This window comes from Bos grunniens, chromosome 27 (assembly GCF_055505025.1).
Source record: "Bos grunniens cultivar Pamir isolate PY7600 chromosome 27, Bosgru_T2T1.0, whole genome shotgun sequence".
Lineage (NCBI taxonomy): Eukaryota > Metazoa > Chordata > Mammalia > Artiodactyla > Bovidae > Bos > Bos grunniens.
This window is the reverse complement of record NC_141191.1, coordinates 39,244,014-39,260,141: the sequence shown is the minus strand read 5'-3', so window position 1 is coordinate 39,260,141 and position 16,128 is coordinate 39,244,014. Positions and strand designations below refer to the sequence as shown.

The following is a 16,128-nucleotide window of genomic DNA, read 5'->3' as shown; positions in this document are numbered from 1 at the left end:
ACTTCTTCAGCCTTCATTTCTTCACAAAGCTTCTTGTGTTGTGTAAGACTTACATTAAATACGGTTGTATGCTTTGCTGTTGTTAATGTTTTTGTTGTTTTTTAGAGGCCCCAGCAGACAACTTGGAAGGGTAGAGGAAAAAAGTATTTTTCCTCTTCTACAGTTGCTAATAAATACTCATCTAGAAATTTGAGTCTGGCAGGAATTGAAGACCGATTTTCTTCCAAACAAGAGACCCATACTTAGGTGTGAGGCAGTCTGCAGGTTAAGACAGATACTACTTAAAATGGTTTTAAGAATCAGTCAGTCTACTATTCCTAATTCATCAGTGTATTTTAAAAAACTAAGTATAGTTGCCGAATATCTACACCTGCAAGAGGAAATGTTTACCATTTAAACTAAAAATGAGATAAGCCAGAACATAAGTATAAAAAAAAAGATTCTCAGAAACTAAGTAGGAGAATGTCTCTAAAATTTCTAACTCAGACACTCAAACTCAGGCTTGCTCCTTTAATTCCTCACCAACTGTAAGCACGAAGGTCCACGTACCTCCTGGATGGCTGTCATGACGACATGCTGGACAGACTCCTCCATCACCATGATGGCTTGGATGTACTCTGAAAGCAAGAACAACCTGGAGTGTCAGTGTTCGAGTGACAGACAAGCGAGGGAGTTAAGGCTAAGACTTCATCAGTTCTGCTAAGAAGCTTCCCGTGTTTCGATTCTTCCTTGGAATTTCTCGTATGTGGTTAAATACATGTGTTGGAGGTAAAGTGAAAGCTGACAATCAGCACGTTTCTTTCCTGAAATTGACTCTCCCCTTCCCCATAAAGTTGAGGCTGCCGCTCAAAGTCCCAGGAATGGAGGATTTCAGCATTGTAAAGCAATGAAACAGTAAAGCCTAAGGCCAAGAAGGAAAGGACTCTGCATTGTTCCTAAAATTTAAACATCTTTCACATTGTTCTGTGTTACATGTTATAAAACTTTGATGTCTAGGTTTTATTCTTATGTGACATCAAAGTATTGAATTGTATAATTTCTTGTTGTTGTTCAGTTGCTAAGTTGTGTCCAGCTCTTTGCGACCCTATGGACTGCAGCATGCAAGGCTTCCCTGTCCCTTCACTATTCCCTGGAATTTGCTCAGAAGCGTGTCCATTGAGTCAGTGATGCTATCCAACCATCTCATAATGGTAATTTTTACCTTAATATTTTCTACAATTAAAAAAAAATTAGGGAATCTGAGAGCTGCTTAGAACAAAGAATTAAGATGGTTTTAAGATAGAGACTGATACCATAGTTTAAAAATACTGTGTAACCCTGAGCTTTAAAGTCATGACCCACATCTTTAAAAAGTGAAAGCACCAATGTCATCAATCTTGTCCTCACCACTGCCAAAAAAGAGAAGAATCCCTAAGTTGTTAGTAGTACACAGTTGGAAAAAAAAATAGTTTCTTGCCTTGTAAAAAAGGCCTGGAAGTCGTTTTATTTTCAGATCCAATAATAGATGAAAAAGTGAGGATGAAGTATAAAAAACCAGGTGGATTTCAACAAATATGGTAAATATATTTTAATAAGAAATGTTTCAGAAATTAAAGTCATTAGGAAATTTTAGCCTTAATCTGCTCCTCTCCACTTTATATCCATAAAAACACCAAAAAAACTGTCTCAGCATTCTAATATGAGATAAAGGGAGTCCGACTGTGCAATTGTTATAGTGATCTTTTGGCAAGAGACTCCTGGATCTTTAATGCCAAACTATAATCCTTTGCTTGACAGGTAACTTGTTTAAAAAAATAATGCGACCGCATTATTAAATCGTGACATTCTAGTTGTTAATGTCGAAGCTTCTAATTAAACAAAACATGTTTTTAAGGAAGTACTGCCCCAAGGATACTTGTCTCCAGCAAATGTGTGGCGATGCACTCAGACATACACAACACGTTACATGCATAAACCACAGGCGCTGTCAGAGGCAGGAACCTGGACGTCATAACCGAGTCACTCTCTGGTTAAGAAAGAAATTCCTTTAGTCTGAGCTCAAGGTTTTGTTCGATTGGTTTGTTGCGAGGCACATTCTACGAGTGTTGGGAACAAGGCACGGAATTTCCTGGCTACGGGGCCGCTGGCATGGCTGGGAGCAGAACGAAAGGCTGAGACTGTGGTGCGGGGGCAGGGGCCTGGTCAGGGGCGGGGGGAACGGGCGACAGCCCCGGGGACCTGCGGAGGGGGCGGGCGGGGGGGTTAGTCAGGTGTGAGAGGGGAAGCGTTAGTTAAGAAGCGGTGTTGCCACGTCAAGGCCCTTCCCCGCGAACACCGTAAAATGCTGGATGACATAAAATGACGTGAGAACCAGGTTAGTGCACGCTTTTTGAAAAGTGGAAAAAAATAATTTAAATCTTAAAAGTTAAAAATCCAAGCACGTATGATTGCTGGGCGCAGACTCAGGAGCAGTGGAGGATGAGGTGGGCTGTATCAGAGAGCTTATCCTGAAAAGCGAGCGTCTAGGTCCAGAACTTACAGTACAGTTTAGCACAAAGAGCACCAAGCTCTCATGTGGAAGAGACACAGGGTTTTGTCCTCACTGGCCTCTCACGAGCAAGAGATCTGGGGCGAATAATACTTATATGAGTCTCAGTTTCCCAGTCTACAAAAAGTGTTCTTCGCTGGGTTACCAGGCAGAAGGGAGACATTCAGTTAAGTATTATTATTAGTGTGTTTTTACTACTAATCTTTGCTTTTTCAAATCTACCACTGTGTATCTGCCCTAGTTTGAGAAGTCAGGTAGCCGAGATAAATGGATGCTGAGCCAACGCTCTGAGCAGTTGCTCTTCACTCTAGAAACTGAAAAACATCCTCTGAACAGAAAGCACGTGTTTCTGCCACGCTTTATGGATTACAGAGCACACACACACACGGGATCACTGACTCCTCACGACAATTGGGTTTCACGCCCTCACTCGGGCCATGAGGAAGCAGGCCAAGCACCGAATCCCGGGACGGGAGGTAGACGGCAGAGCCCCTGGCCAGCCTCACACCTTGCATCCCACGTGCCAGCAACCCAGAGATTCACGGCATTTGACGCAAGCTCTAAGCTGCGCTCCTGAGGACAGAGAACACCCTCCGGACAGTGGGGTGTTAAAATCCTGTTCAGAGTGTTCACTGCTCACATAATTTTCAGGGAAAAACTCAATCTAGGTGTTACACAGAACATGCGGTCTGTGTGAGAAGCTCAATGAATATCATGATTGCTTTCCCATAGGACTACAGATATAGGTAACATTCTCATCTTTTCCTATTTGGACCCTGAAACCAGCCACTCTTAATGGCTACACACTTTCAAGAGCTGAGAACTCTCCTAACAGAATAAACATGTAAGAAATTCTTATCTGAATTTAACGAACTATGCTAAATAATTTTTATCTGCCTTTTAAAATCAAAGCACTTACTTAGAAATGCCCGTCCCACTCAACTTAAAGTTCTACGACGGCAGGTACTAGGTCGACTGACACTGTCCCAAACCCGAGCGTGATACATATATTCAGTTAAGTGTCTATGAAATAAATCCTTCAATCTAAAACATCTAATTTTAGGTAAATTACATATCTTGCCATCTAAAATATCAAATTTTAAGTTCCCATAGCTGAACTGATCATAGGTATTAATTACTATTAATCAGTAATTAACTTGGCTGGACCTTGTCCAATTAACAGTAAATTTCATCAGACTTAGTGTCGTTAAAAATAATCTACTCAAAGAATTAGGTAGCCTTGCAGAAAGGGGAAGGACATCATCGCAATCAAATTTGTTCTAACCTGTTAAACTCTTTTTAAGCTTGAAAACAGATTACTGGTAAAAATCATAGAAAAGGGCATTCTTCATGAGTGGCCTTAAGATGTTCTTGTTTGAACATGCGATCTGTATACACGTAATGATATGAACTACTTTCCTCGGTTATTTTACATGCACGCGCTAACTTCAAATATGTTACCTTGCTTCTGTTCGCAGTTCACAGCACAGCCTAAAATAAGCTGAAGCATCCTTCCCAGCTCTGCAGCGTCGGAGTGCTCAGCGATCAGGTTCACGTCAGGAAGGGTAAAGTCATTGATCTGCTGCCCTAGAATCTGGCCAGAGAGAAACACTTGAGAGCTGCAGTGACATCTACATGGCCAACTAAAATCTGATGAGAGAGGAGTCGTCCGCATCGGAAACTCCCTGCTCAGAGCAGAGCTGTCTAGTCGACCTCACTCACGATTCCTAGTTCTTTCTACCTCCCCCATGTAAGTTATAACCCTCCTGAGTTACGGCAACTTAGTCTCTAATCTTGTATGTGATGTGGACACTACTGAGCCCCCCATCTCCCCCGAGGACTGGCTGTGCACTCTCTAGAGAAGTAGAGCCCAAGAGGCTCTAAAACCCGGGGGCAGCGGAAAGAGCAAAAACTGAAGGTAGTTTCACGCCCGCAGAAGCAGGATTCCCCTGGTCACTTTCACTCTGTGTGACTCCAAAATGCTAATAGCAAGATGCCCATATCAGGAAAGAGAAGGGAGACTGGCCCTAAACGAAGTATCTGAGGACAACTGGGTAGGTTTCTGTCTGATGATGGTACAGTGAAGAAGACCCTAAAAGCACGAAAGCAAGACCAATGTGGCTGCAGTATGTGAGGTGAGCACAGAGCTGTCAAAGAGGAGGAGAGGGGGTCGCATGGCATCCGGCGGCTCCTGGTGAGAAGTGAGGATTTCATTTTCAACACAACAGGGGGACCAAGGAGGATGATGTGGGGGATGAGAGTGACGGAACTGAATTTCCATTAAAAAAAAAAAGTAGCCTGGCTTGAGAGTGGAGAACAGATGGCAGAGGGGCAAGAGTAAGGCCAGGGCCACCGGCTGGGCTACACCAGCGACCCGAGCAAAAGCTGATGACTGCCTGGTGTAGGGCGCTGGCAGCAGAGACGGAGAAAATGGCATTCTGGAGAGTTAACCAACAGGCCTTGCTGAGGGCATCAGAAGGAGGAGGACCGTAGGATGATTTGCAGGGCTTGGACTTGAAACAGGAGGGTGGACGGCGGGGTCACGTGCTGAGATGATGAGGACAGATAACCTAAGCACAGACACAGGCTTAAATGCAAGTCAGTTTGTGGAGAAAAACAGTAAGGAAGTAACAGGTGTTTCTAGGCTGTGGTGTGTTCATTTGCTATCTGTGATCACGAAATCTAAAGACAAACTAGTTCCACTGCCTGATTCTTTTCCCCATCGATGTCCTGACCATCCTGATACAGACTCACTGGATAAACTGAGTTAATCTTAGGATGGGAGTCTGCCAAGGAATAAGACGGAAGCAGGGAAGGGACTTGTCAGTAATTTTGCACCTTCATGAGTAAGGAAAGATAGGAGACAGTTAACAGATAGCAGAAAGGAAAGCTTACATAAATGAGTAACCCTTCACCAACTATCCATATTATAGTGAAAAAGATTATTTATCTAAAATTCACTTAATAGCTGGTTTCCTGAACCAACATCATAGAGACTATACAATGGAAAATAAAGCTGATTATTAATTCTGAGTTAATTTTTCCTTTACTTGAAATTATTTTCAAGTACTGGAAAATTAAACTATCCTATAGTAATACTTCCAAGGAAAATGAAAAGAATGTCCTTACCTCATGATTGTAATCCAGGATTCCTTTCAAAATTTTCTTTAAGTTGCTTATCTGTTTAAAGAGAGAAAAAAACAACTGGGTAAAAGCCAACCACAGATGAAAACACACTTTAAGCTAAAAACTTTCTGAATCAACAATCATTCTTGTTAATCATAAAGTAAACATAAAAAATAAAATTCAACAGTACATTTGAATCACCATCATAAAAAAGGACTCTGAATGGTTTATTTGATCTAAGAGATTTATAAAGCAAATTAATTAAGCTTCCAATTATTAAATTAAATTTTCAATGTTCTGACCACATTGACAGAATCAGAAGGTAATTGCAGAAGACTTAACAGTAGGATCAAGGTATGTAGATTTTCTGCAGGGAAAGAAAAAAAATGTGGCATGCTTACTGAAGACTTGAGTTCAGTGCCGTTTTCCCCAGAAAAGCAGAGTTACATCTTATACAGAGGTTAAGTTCTAAAGTTAGAGAATTAAGCAAAAATTATAGTCAAAATTATCCTCACAAAGCAACCTACGAAAACAGGTTGTCACCTATGAAAGAATGTCTCAAAGCTCCTCCATGGTCAGAAAAACAGTGTGTTCATTTAGCTGAGACCAAGAAAATATTTAGGAGCCATTAGGTTAAAAAAAACTGTATCTTTAAATGTTTGTACAATGCTCAGCATTGCAAGACAACAGTGCTGTAAGGAGCATCTCAGTAACAAGACAGGCTGAGGGACTAGCAGCCACTCAACTCCGAGTGCAGGCTCCTGCTTTTGCGCCTGGGGGAAACCACAGGCACAGTCACCTGCGCTATTTCCTGCAGACTTGCATTTTCCCCCTTGTTTTCTGGACCCAACTCGTGTGGCTGGATCTGTGTCAGGGTGCACACACGGCAGGATGCCTTTGATTATCCACCTGGCTGCCCCTGGTGGATGCTCCTAGTGGAAGACATTCTAGGACAGAGGGCAGGAGCAGTGGGAGCCATGAAAGAAAAGATTCCACAGCAGTGGGGCTCAGGGTCATCGAAGCCATGCTTAGTTTTAAGGGAAGACAATTAACTGAAAACATCATCCTTAAAAAAAAAAACAACTCATAAATTAAACATGTTCGCATCCCTAAGAAAATTTGGAGTCATAGGAAATCTATACTTTCTTTGGTGCTATGGTGTTCATTTATCTTTTAACATTTTAACTTCGAAAAAGTCTTGAAGATCAATGCATTAGTTTAAAACGGTAGTTTATTCTCCACTGGAAAAACGACAAATCTTATTATTCATTCATCAACGGTAGCTTAAAATCAATGGCATCTTAAAATTTAAGAAATACAGCTGAAGAAATAGAACACAGGATATGATACAGAGAACAGGAATGCAAACCAGAGTGGCGCCTGTCAGTTCTGAACACGAAGGACGTGATAAACACTCCCCTTCTCTGGGTTACTGCCTGCCACCCTCCTGACACTGACGACTGTGTGGGTTTGTGTGTGTGTCTGTGTACAAACCGTGTACCCAGGAGTGGAGCACACAGCTCCTTTAGTAGCAAACGAGCTGATGAGCAGCCTGATTTCTATGTCGTAACACTGAAGAGCTACCTCTTTAACTGCCTATTCTTGAAAGGCTATTTCGAAATTAAAACAGTGTCATTAAACAGCATCCATTAACTTGAGTTTAGTGAAAAAGAGGAATTAGATTCTGTCAGACCCAATGTCTAGTCAATGAATAAATATTTTCCTCAAACATGTGCTTTACGGAAATATAAAACAAACCAAGCTTGGCCCGTCCTAAGTCCAGGGATTTCACAAGCTCACTCATCTGAATTTGAGTCACTACTAAGCTGTATCAAGGGCTTCCCTTGGCTCAGGGGTAAGGAACCCGCCTGCCAACGCAGGAGATGCAGGTTCGATCCCTGGGTCAGGAAGATTCCCTGGAGCAGGGCACGGCAACCCACTCCAGTATTCTTGCCTGGAGAATCCCATGGACAGAAGAGCCTGGTCGGGCTACAGTCCATGGGGCTGCAAAGAGTCGGACACGACTTTTAGCGAGTAAATAACAAACAACAACAAGCTGTGTCAAAAATAAATGATTCTAGAGTTCTCCACACCGCCAGTTATGACCACAGAATAATTCTGTGTAACAAGATTACAGAGATGGAGAGGGAGGCGGCAGCGGCCGAGGGCCCGGGTGACGTGGGTGGTGTGTGCGGATGCGGGGACACGCATGTGGACAGAGCCAGGCAGGGCCGCATACACTGCACAGTACATCCACATCAGTCCTTAGATTTCATAGAAACCGGGGGATCGGTACGTGGAAATTCTCTGTACTTTTCTTTTCCCAACCCGCTATATGAGTCTATAATCATTTCAAGACAGAAAGGTAAAAAAAAAAATTTACAGATGGGCTGCGATCTGTATTTTTAAAAAATAAAATAAAAACATTACTGCATAGAGCAAGGTTAGAAACTTATCTGACTACACATGCACAGACACTTGGGCGGGTGGGAGGCTTCACTGTGAACTGCATTTCTCACTGTGGGTTTCGCTCAAATATGCTTGAGAAGTACTGAAAACTAAGGTTATTAGAATGGAAATAAAAATAATTCATTCTCTGAGTGCTGTGGACACAGTTAGTAATGATCAATATTTCCTCATCTTTAATAACAACACTAGCAACTAACATGACTGTCCTAAGTACATTACATGCATTAACTCGTTTATTTCCGTGGGGTGGATCCTGTCACAACCCTCATTTTATAAATGGGAAACTCAGGCTCTGAAGGGCTGAAGACGTGACCGGGATCGTGAGCACTGGGCTGGGCTGTGGGCCTGGTCACTATGCTTCACTAGACAGCACTGTGGTGAGCAGTCTCAGCTGACCCCCATCTTTAGTTACTATTCACCAAATGCTATTTCAGACACATCAGACCAAAAGTCAGCAAGTGTCACAGTCGCCCAAGCAAAAGACATAAAAATAAAATACCTTTAGCCTCCAGTTATCTCCTACTTCAGTTTTGATTCTGTTTAACCAATTTTCATCAAAATACGCAGGATCTCTGCAAATAAGAAAAAGCTAGCATATTAAGATCATGTAGCTCTCAAGCTAAAACAAAACACACACATACACAAACACAAATGAAATTCATTTTGCATCATCACTTAATTGTTATGTAAAAATGTATTTGACACATATAAGTCACAAAATAATACATGACACTGAATGAAATTACAGTAAGTTTCTCTAAAATCAACCATTATCAGCTCGTTAAAAATATTTTTTAATCAAAAACAAGCTAAAAGGTGAAAAGTGATAAGATAAAGTTAAATATATTTTTAAAATTATACACTAATCTGGAATTAGCAGATACCATACTAATATCTAAAAGCAGTCAAAGTCAATGACAATTGTTTTAAAAAGGTCAATGAAATATATTAGGAAGAAGGTTAAAATAAGCTATTCAGTTAGTATTTCAATGCCTTTCATCCCCTACTACTTTGAAGGTCATCAACATTACTAAAATTTTAATGTGCTTAAATAGTATAAACAGAGACCTGTTTATATAATAGTAGGCATCAGACAAAATTGGATACTGTTTCTGTTTGCAGAAGCCCTAAATCTAAGATAACACTTGGATTCGGTGTGGACAAACAAACCGAAACAAGGATATAACCTGAATATACTTATGCTTATTTTTCTCAGGAAAACCTCCAAAACTCCTATAAATACTAGAAAGAAAGAAAGAAAAAAAAAAGCTTTTAGCCTGGCATGATATTCACCTTGAAGTTCTTGACAGAGATGCTTTAAGAAATTAAATTGTATTTGTTCAAGACCACAAGTTGAACACCTCTGACCTGCTCTAGCAAGTGCTGAGTTGAAAGATCTATTCACAACATAACTGTCTCCATTCACCCAAAAAATGTAACAGCAACCAGAAAAACATGTTAGGACAAAATCAACAGTCTCAATTTAAACTGTCACTCAAACTGATATGCACAATCAGTACTAAATTTCAAGTTATCTTTAAATGAAATAACATGCTATCTAGAGTTTCAAAATTTTATTATTAAAAAAGATGTACTTATTTAGGCACATGTATTTATGAAAAAAGTTACGAATAAGTTATCTCCATAGAAATCTACGATGATTATTCTTGAAGCCTGTACCAAAGTTAACATATTCACTTTTTTGTCTCTTTAATTTCTTTAATTGAGATATAATTCACAGACCATACAACTCACCTGTTTGAAGTAGATTTTAGTATATTCACATTACCACAATCTAATTTTAGAACTTCTCCATCATCCCCCAAAGAAATCCTTTATTCATTTACCCATCACTCCTATTTCTCTTTTTGGCCGCTAGGAATTACTAATCTGCTTTTTACCTTCATGAGTTTGCCGTTTTGTACGTTTCGTGAAATTATGCACTGTGTGGGTTTTTGTGTCTGCTTTCCTTCATTCGGCATGTTTTTTAAAGTTCATCCATGTTGCAGCATGTGTCATCCCTTCTTTCCTTTTTAAGGCTCAATAATATTCTGTTTATGGATACACTATACTTTGTTTATCTGTTCATCAGCTGATATACATGCTTCATGTGTGTATGTGCCTAGCAACAGAATTGCTGGGTCCCCTAACAACCCTGTTTAACACGTGAAAGGTGACTAAACTGTTTCCCAAAGCAGCTGTACCGCTTTACATTCTCACCAGCAGCACACATCCGCTCCATTTTTTCCAGTCTTGCTGTTTGGTGCTATCCCTCTTTTTAGCTGTGTCTGTCAGCATGGATGTGAAGGACTGTTTCACTGTGGTTGTCATCTGCATCGTGGAGCATCTTTTCATGTGTTTATTGGCCATCTGTATATCCTCTTTGGACAAGTCTATTCAGAGTCTTTCCAATTTAACAACTGGGTTTTTTTTTTTTGAGTTGTTAGTTTTTGTTTTTGTTTTCAGTATTCAGGATAAAAGCCCCTTATCAGACATAAGATGTGTAAATACTGTCTTGCATTCTGTGAGTTATCTTTTTACAACTTCTTGATGGCACAGTTTATGGCACAATTGTTTTTAATCTTGATAAAGTTCAATTTCATCTATGTCTGCTTTTTGTACTATATCTAAGAAGGTTTTGCCTAATTCAAGGTCAGGAGGACTCACTCCTATGTCTTCTGTGATTTTCAACAGCCTTAGTTTTCAACGTGGGTGTGTTTTTGGTGGGTTATGACCCGGGTGCATAATGTAAGCAAAGGGTCTAGCTCCATTCTTCTGCATGTAGATATTCACACTCAACTATTTTTGTTCCAAGCTTAATGTAGCTTCTTTAGTCGAAACTAATTTGAGTAAAACTGCAAAAAGAAGGAAACTGAGGAAGACCGCTGAGGTACATGACAGTACAGAAAGGCAGTGGGGCCCCCTCGAGAACTAGACCAAGGACAGGAAGGCTGTTAGCAGTCTGGAAGGTGCTCGCCTGACTTTCCCCTTTGCTTCTGCCCATCTATACATTTTCTTTCTGAAGACCCGCTTTGTCCGTGTCTCCACACATGCTCCAAATCTTCACCATGCCAGTTCAAGGAAAGAGTTTTGAAGAGCAGCCCCCAGCCAATCCCAATTCTAAATTCACAGGAAACTGCAAACGATGAAGCCCGTCTGTTTCCATCCCCAGTCTGACTGTCACGGGACCAGAAGGCTGGAGCGGGACACACACTGGGCCGACAAGCCCCCAAAAAGAGGCCTCTTGGCTTAAAACCTCTTGCAACAATAGATTATGCAAAGAGAAAACGATAATGTAAGTGAATTCTACTAAAATATTAAAGAATTACCATGAAAATAATTCAGAAAATAAAAAATTTCATATTTTTAATACTTAAATCATTGAAAAAACCATAATCTAAAAATCATTATCACTGCCAGCCAAGTTAACAGTCTTTCCAAATAAGAAGGACTCACGAGCAGGGCAACTTGTGAGTCTGGTGCTAAGTGGGGGATGCTCACCCAAAGCCAAAGGCACACTAGACTTACTGGTTGAGTTGTGATTCAGGGTCACACAGCTAAGAGAGACTTTCACCTCAACAGGAAACCCCTTAACTTATAAAAAAGAACGCTTTACAATGTTTAAGAAACTATACACTCTGAGAACTCCAAGACTATGAAATACTTCATTTACAAATTTAGAGTAACACAAATCGAAGAACTTGGAAAAATCTGAATAAAACATTTCAAGCCAAGCACTATGATACAGGTTGTTTCTTCCTAAAAGGACCACCGCATCAGAACCCCAAAACGGCGCCTGAGCAGAGAAGGAAGGACAGCCCAGGCAGCTGTTACTACCCTGTACTCAGCGCCGGGAGCGTCCACGCCACGGAGCCCGGCACTCCGCGTTCACGGTGACCCTGCCAGGAAGGTTATCAGTGTCCCTGCGTGACACTGCGGAACGTCAGACTCAGGAGGCGAGTGACTGCCCCACGCTCACGCAGTTAAGCGGCACAGCTGATGGAACTGCCGTTTTTCTGACAACAGATGAGCAGTCCCGGCCACCACTGTCCGCCGAGCACCTTGGGTCTGACACACGGCAGTCCCCAGCACCGAACAACGTTTGGACAAAGTCAGCGCTTTTACTGAATAAGCTTCCCATCTGCCGCTTGGGTGGAAGACAACAGCAACAACAGGAGTCCACAGATCCAAACTACGACACATGTGAACTATCTGTGAAGCAGAACAGAACCACGGAGGCAGAGAGCGGACTGGGAGCGGGGCGGGAGGACGTGTGGGAGGGCTGGGGGGAGGTCGGGGTTGGCAGATGTAAACTGCTGGACAGAGAATGGATACACAACGAGGTCCTACTGTACAGCCCAGGGGACTGTATTCAACATCCTGGGAGAAATCATAATGGAAAAGAGTATTTTTTTTAAAAAGAACGTGTATGTAAAACTGAATCACTTGGCTGCACAGCAGTAATTAACACCGTAAATCAGCCACACTTCAATTAAAAAAAAAAAGGAACAGTGGTCCCCAGCCGGCTTCCATTTAAAGTGACTTTTTGTAGTCAAGAACTTTGACTCAATGTGCCGGCATCTAGCCATAACTCTGTTTCTCTACGTTGTTGACAATTTCCAGTGTTTTCTTAAAAACCCTAATTAAGGTTCTCAGGCTAGGATCAAACAACATAAAGGCAATCTTCTCCAAAATCGTAACAGATTATAGTTCTGCACAGATATGTAACCAACAAGGGATAATCTTACTGGGAGTGTTCCTCATGAGTAAGGGACTATCTTTAGCTTCTTACTACGTCCTGACTCTGCTAAGAAAACAACACAAACCAACCACAAAACATACAAAGCCATTTCCTTGACTTTTCCAGTAACACAACTACTTGGCTATAGCTTCTTTGTCACGGCTTAAGCTAAAGGAAAAGCCCATTAATTTTAATCCTTCATGTAATTCCACGAATACACTGTCTTCCTGTAGTCAACTGCCTCCACAGAAACCAAAACATTAAATTTTATTTCTACTGCTGCAATTATTAAAGTACCATAATATCCTTCCTGAATCCCCCAAATGAAGAGGAGGTCTGAAACAAACACCGCAGTTTGATTTAATTTCTTAATAAGGCATTAAAACCACCGGAGTACAGCTCCTTTACAGCGCTGGGTCAGTTTCTACTATAAACAAAACGCATCAGCTACATTATACAAATATCCTTAATATGGCATTTTTAGTAGCAAACTTCACTATTTTTTTAAATAGATATGTTGATTCTTAGGTCTATTTTCCCATGATCTTTTCATTACCTAAAATGATCATTTTGGTCCTCTGCCATTAAATGGATATTGAAGAGTTAGCTATGATATTTATATTTTACATCCTTAATGACAACAAAAACAAAGTGAACTATGCTCTAGCCCCGGCTGTGTCCGAATGAGCAACACAGGCTCCGAAGGGACAGGCTCTATCTAAACCAAGGCAGGCGATCCGGTCCCACAGGCCCAAAGAGCCCTTCCACCACTGTCCACAGCTTGACCGTCATTTCATCTCTTTCTTTTCCCTTGTTCTTGGTCTCTGAAATATAAAACCTGACGGCACTGAGAGGCACCTCTTACAACTTCTGATCTGGCTCTTTCAATCAATATGTGGTTGTGATAGAACAAGAAATAGGTTTGGTCTTCGTCTCTGGTTCCTGAGGCTAAACTCCTAAAACCCTGTGAGTTTCCTGAGCGATGGGGTGTCTTTTACAATTCATCATGAGCTGTTTCTAGCCATACTAGAGCTAATGCTAAGGGGGTGACTCACTGTGGGACCCCTAGACAGCTTTAGGACCATGGCTGGTCCCAGAGGAATGTACAGCCCCACCCCCAACCTCCAGGAAGGGATGGAGATAAAGTTCAAACTTCCCTGAGGCTAATGACTTCACTTAGGGCTCTGTAGTGAAACCCCCAAATAAACTCCGTACAACAGAGTTCAGGAGCCTCAGGGTGGGTGAGCACAGCCCTGTGCTGGGAGGGCAGTGCGCCAGGGGCACGGAGCTCTACCCTGCCCTCAACCCCACGCTCCCCTGGACAACTCTTTCATTTGGTTCCTGAGTTGGATCTTTTACAATAAAACTGTTACTGTAAGCACAGGGCTTTCCTGAGTTTTGTGCCATTCTCACAAATATCAAACGCGAGGGGGTTCATAGGAACTCCAGCATTTGCAGTTGGCTGGGCAGGAGTGTGGGTGCCCCAGGACCCCGCCCATATCCACGTGGCGTCTGCGGTGGGGGCGGTCCCATGGGACTGGGCCTTAAGGCTAAGCCTGCCCTAAGTGTCAGAATCAAAGGACTTCGACCTCAACTTGTGGGGCCTGAGTCTCCTCGGGATATTGGCGTCAGGGAAACTTGATAGAGAATGACATAAGAGCGGGGAACTCTTCTTGGAGATAAAGGATAAAAAAAGATAAAAGTTGCTTTCTTTTCATTTCAAAGTCAACATTTGTAATTCCATATTCATTCACTCAGCTAACGTTTACAGAACACCTACTGCAGAGCCGGACAAGTGGGTCCAGAAGGTGAGGGCGGCAGCAAGTTAAACAGGTGGTCGGGGGGTGGGGGGGTACATGGGGAGACGGACGGCTATCGGGGTGCCTGGCGGCTGGTGAGGAGGAGTGGCATTTGGAGGTCTGACTGATAAACACTGGGGGCAGCGGGCCAGGCCGTGCCAAAGCCCTGGGGCAGGGGACGCGTGAGGATGAGCCTGGAGCCAGTGTGGCAAAGAACACAGGAAAGTGAGGTCAGGATGGAGCCAAGTGTGCAGGTCACGTGGGCTCTCATGTGTCACTGTGGGCCCTCGGTTTTCACCCCGAGTGACCTGGGGCGCCAGGGCCGGCCTGAAGCTGGACACCTGACCAAGAAACCCTCTGGCTGCTGCACGCACGTCAGTCTGCAGACAGGCAACTGCAGAGACACCGATGCTAGCCTGGAAATTAACACGATCAGGGCGGCTAGACCAATACAGCAGCAGTAAAGCGAGTAATTTTCATCATAAACCTTTTTTAGTCCTAAAAACTCCACAATACACCTCTGGTAAGTGAGGCACTTACCTTCACCTCACCCACCACGGTTCTGATGCTACACCTCACATAACAAAGAAACGCCCCCAGAATACCATCTGATATTCAGTCTACATTCACATCTCCTCCATTATATCCTTGAGGTGTCTTTGTTCAAACAAAACCCAAGCGTCATGCACTGTACTTGCTTTGTTTTTGAAGCTGTGGTAAGAACACTTAACGTGAGCTCTGCCCTCTCAAGAGACATTCAAGGATGGGGTTCAGTCGTTAGCCCCGGTGCAGCGCAGCACGGCAGGCCTAGAGCTTGTGCATCGCGTGGAACGGGAACTCTGTACTTGCAGAATAGCAACTCCCCGTTTCCCCAAATCCCAGTCCCTGGCAGACACCGCTCCACGAGTCTGACCACCTCAGACACCTCCCGGACGTCACGGATGGAGTCTGGCCTCCTGGCAGCCGGTCGGCTACCACCTTACACGACGTCCTTGGGGGTGTCCACGTTGCTGGCCAAGGTAGGTCTTCCAAGAAGAGCCATCCGACGTGTTCGGTCAGTGTCTGTCTGTCTGGGCCCTCTGATCTAGAACTGTTCACTCCTTTCTTGCTGAACAGACCGAGTCAATTGTCCCGCGGAACAGTCCACTTTCTGGATTTGTCTGGCCCTTTCCTTGTGAGTTATTTTCACCTCTTCCTCTGTAGCTCTCTATAACCTGGAAGTCAGATCTAAAGGCTAGATTTAGCAATAGTTTAAAAATGTAGCCATCAGTATCTGCTATGGGTTGGATGCAGGATGTGGAGAAATCGGAGAGGGAGGTTTTAAGGTCTGAGCAGCTCAAGGCCAGCAATGCCAACCACTGAAACTAGAGGACATCCGACTGAGTGGGTCTGGGTAGAAGGCAGGGCTTAGCTTTAGACGTGATGACTCTGAGATGCCTTTCAGATCCGACTGGAGATGCTGAACC

The 16,128-nt window shown here is 42.8% G+C and overlaps 1 protein-coding gene across 5 annotated transcripts in view; it reads right to left on the bottom strand.

Moving 5' to 3' along the window:
• The window catches only part of HOOK3 (hook microtubule tethering protein 3), an 88,566-nt gene that overhangs the window by 56,679 nt on the left and 15,759 nt on the right, over window positions 1-16,128 (bottom strand). For all 5 annotated transcript variants that reach the window (XM_086380479.1, XM_086380480.1, XM_086380481.1 and 2 more), the window contains 4 exons: window positions 8,622-8,694; window positions 5,657-5,707; window positions 3,989-4,121; window positions 550-617 (listed from right to left, as the gene is read on the bottom strand). In XM_086380479.1, the coding sequence (XP_086236605.1) occupies window positions 550-617; window positions 3,989-4,121; window positions 5,657-5,707; window positions 8,622-8,694 (325 nt within the window). The remainder of the gene's footprint in view (window positions 1-549; window positions 618-3,988; window positions 4,122-5,656; window positions 5,708-8,621; window positions 8,695-16,128) is intronic.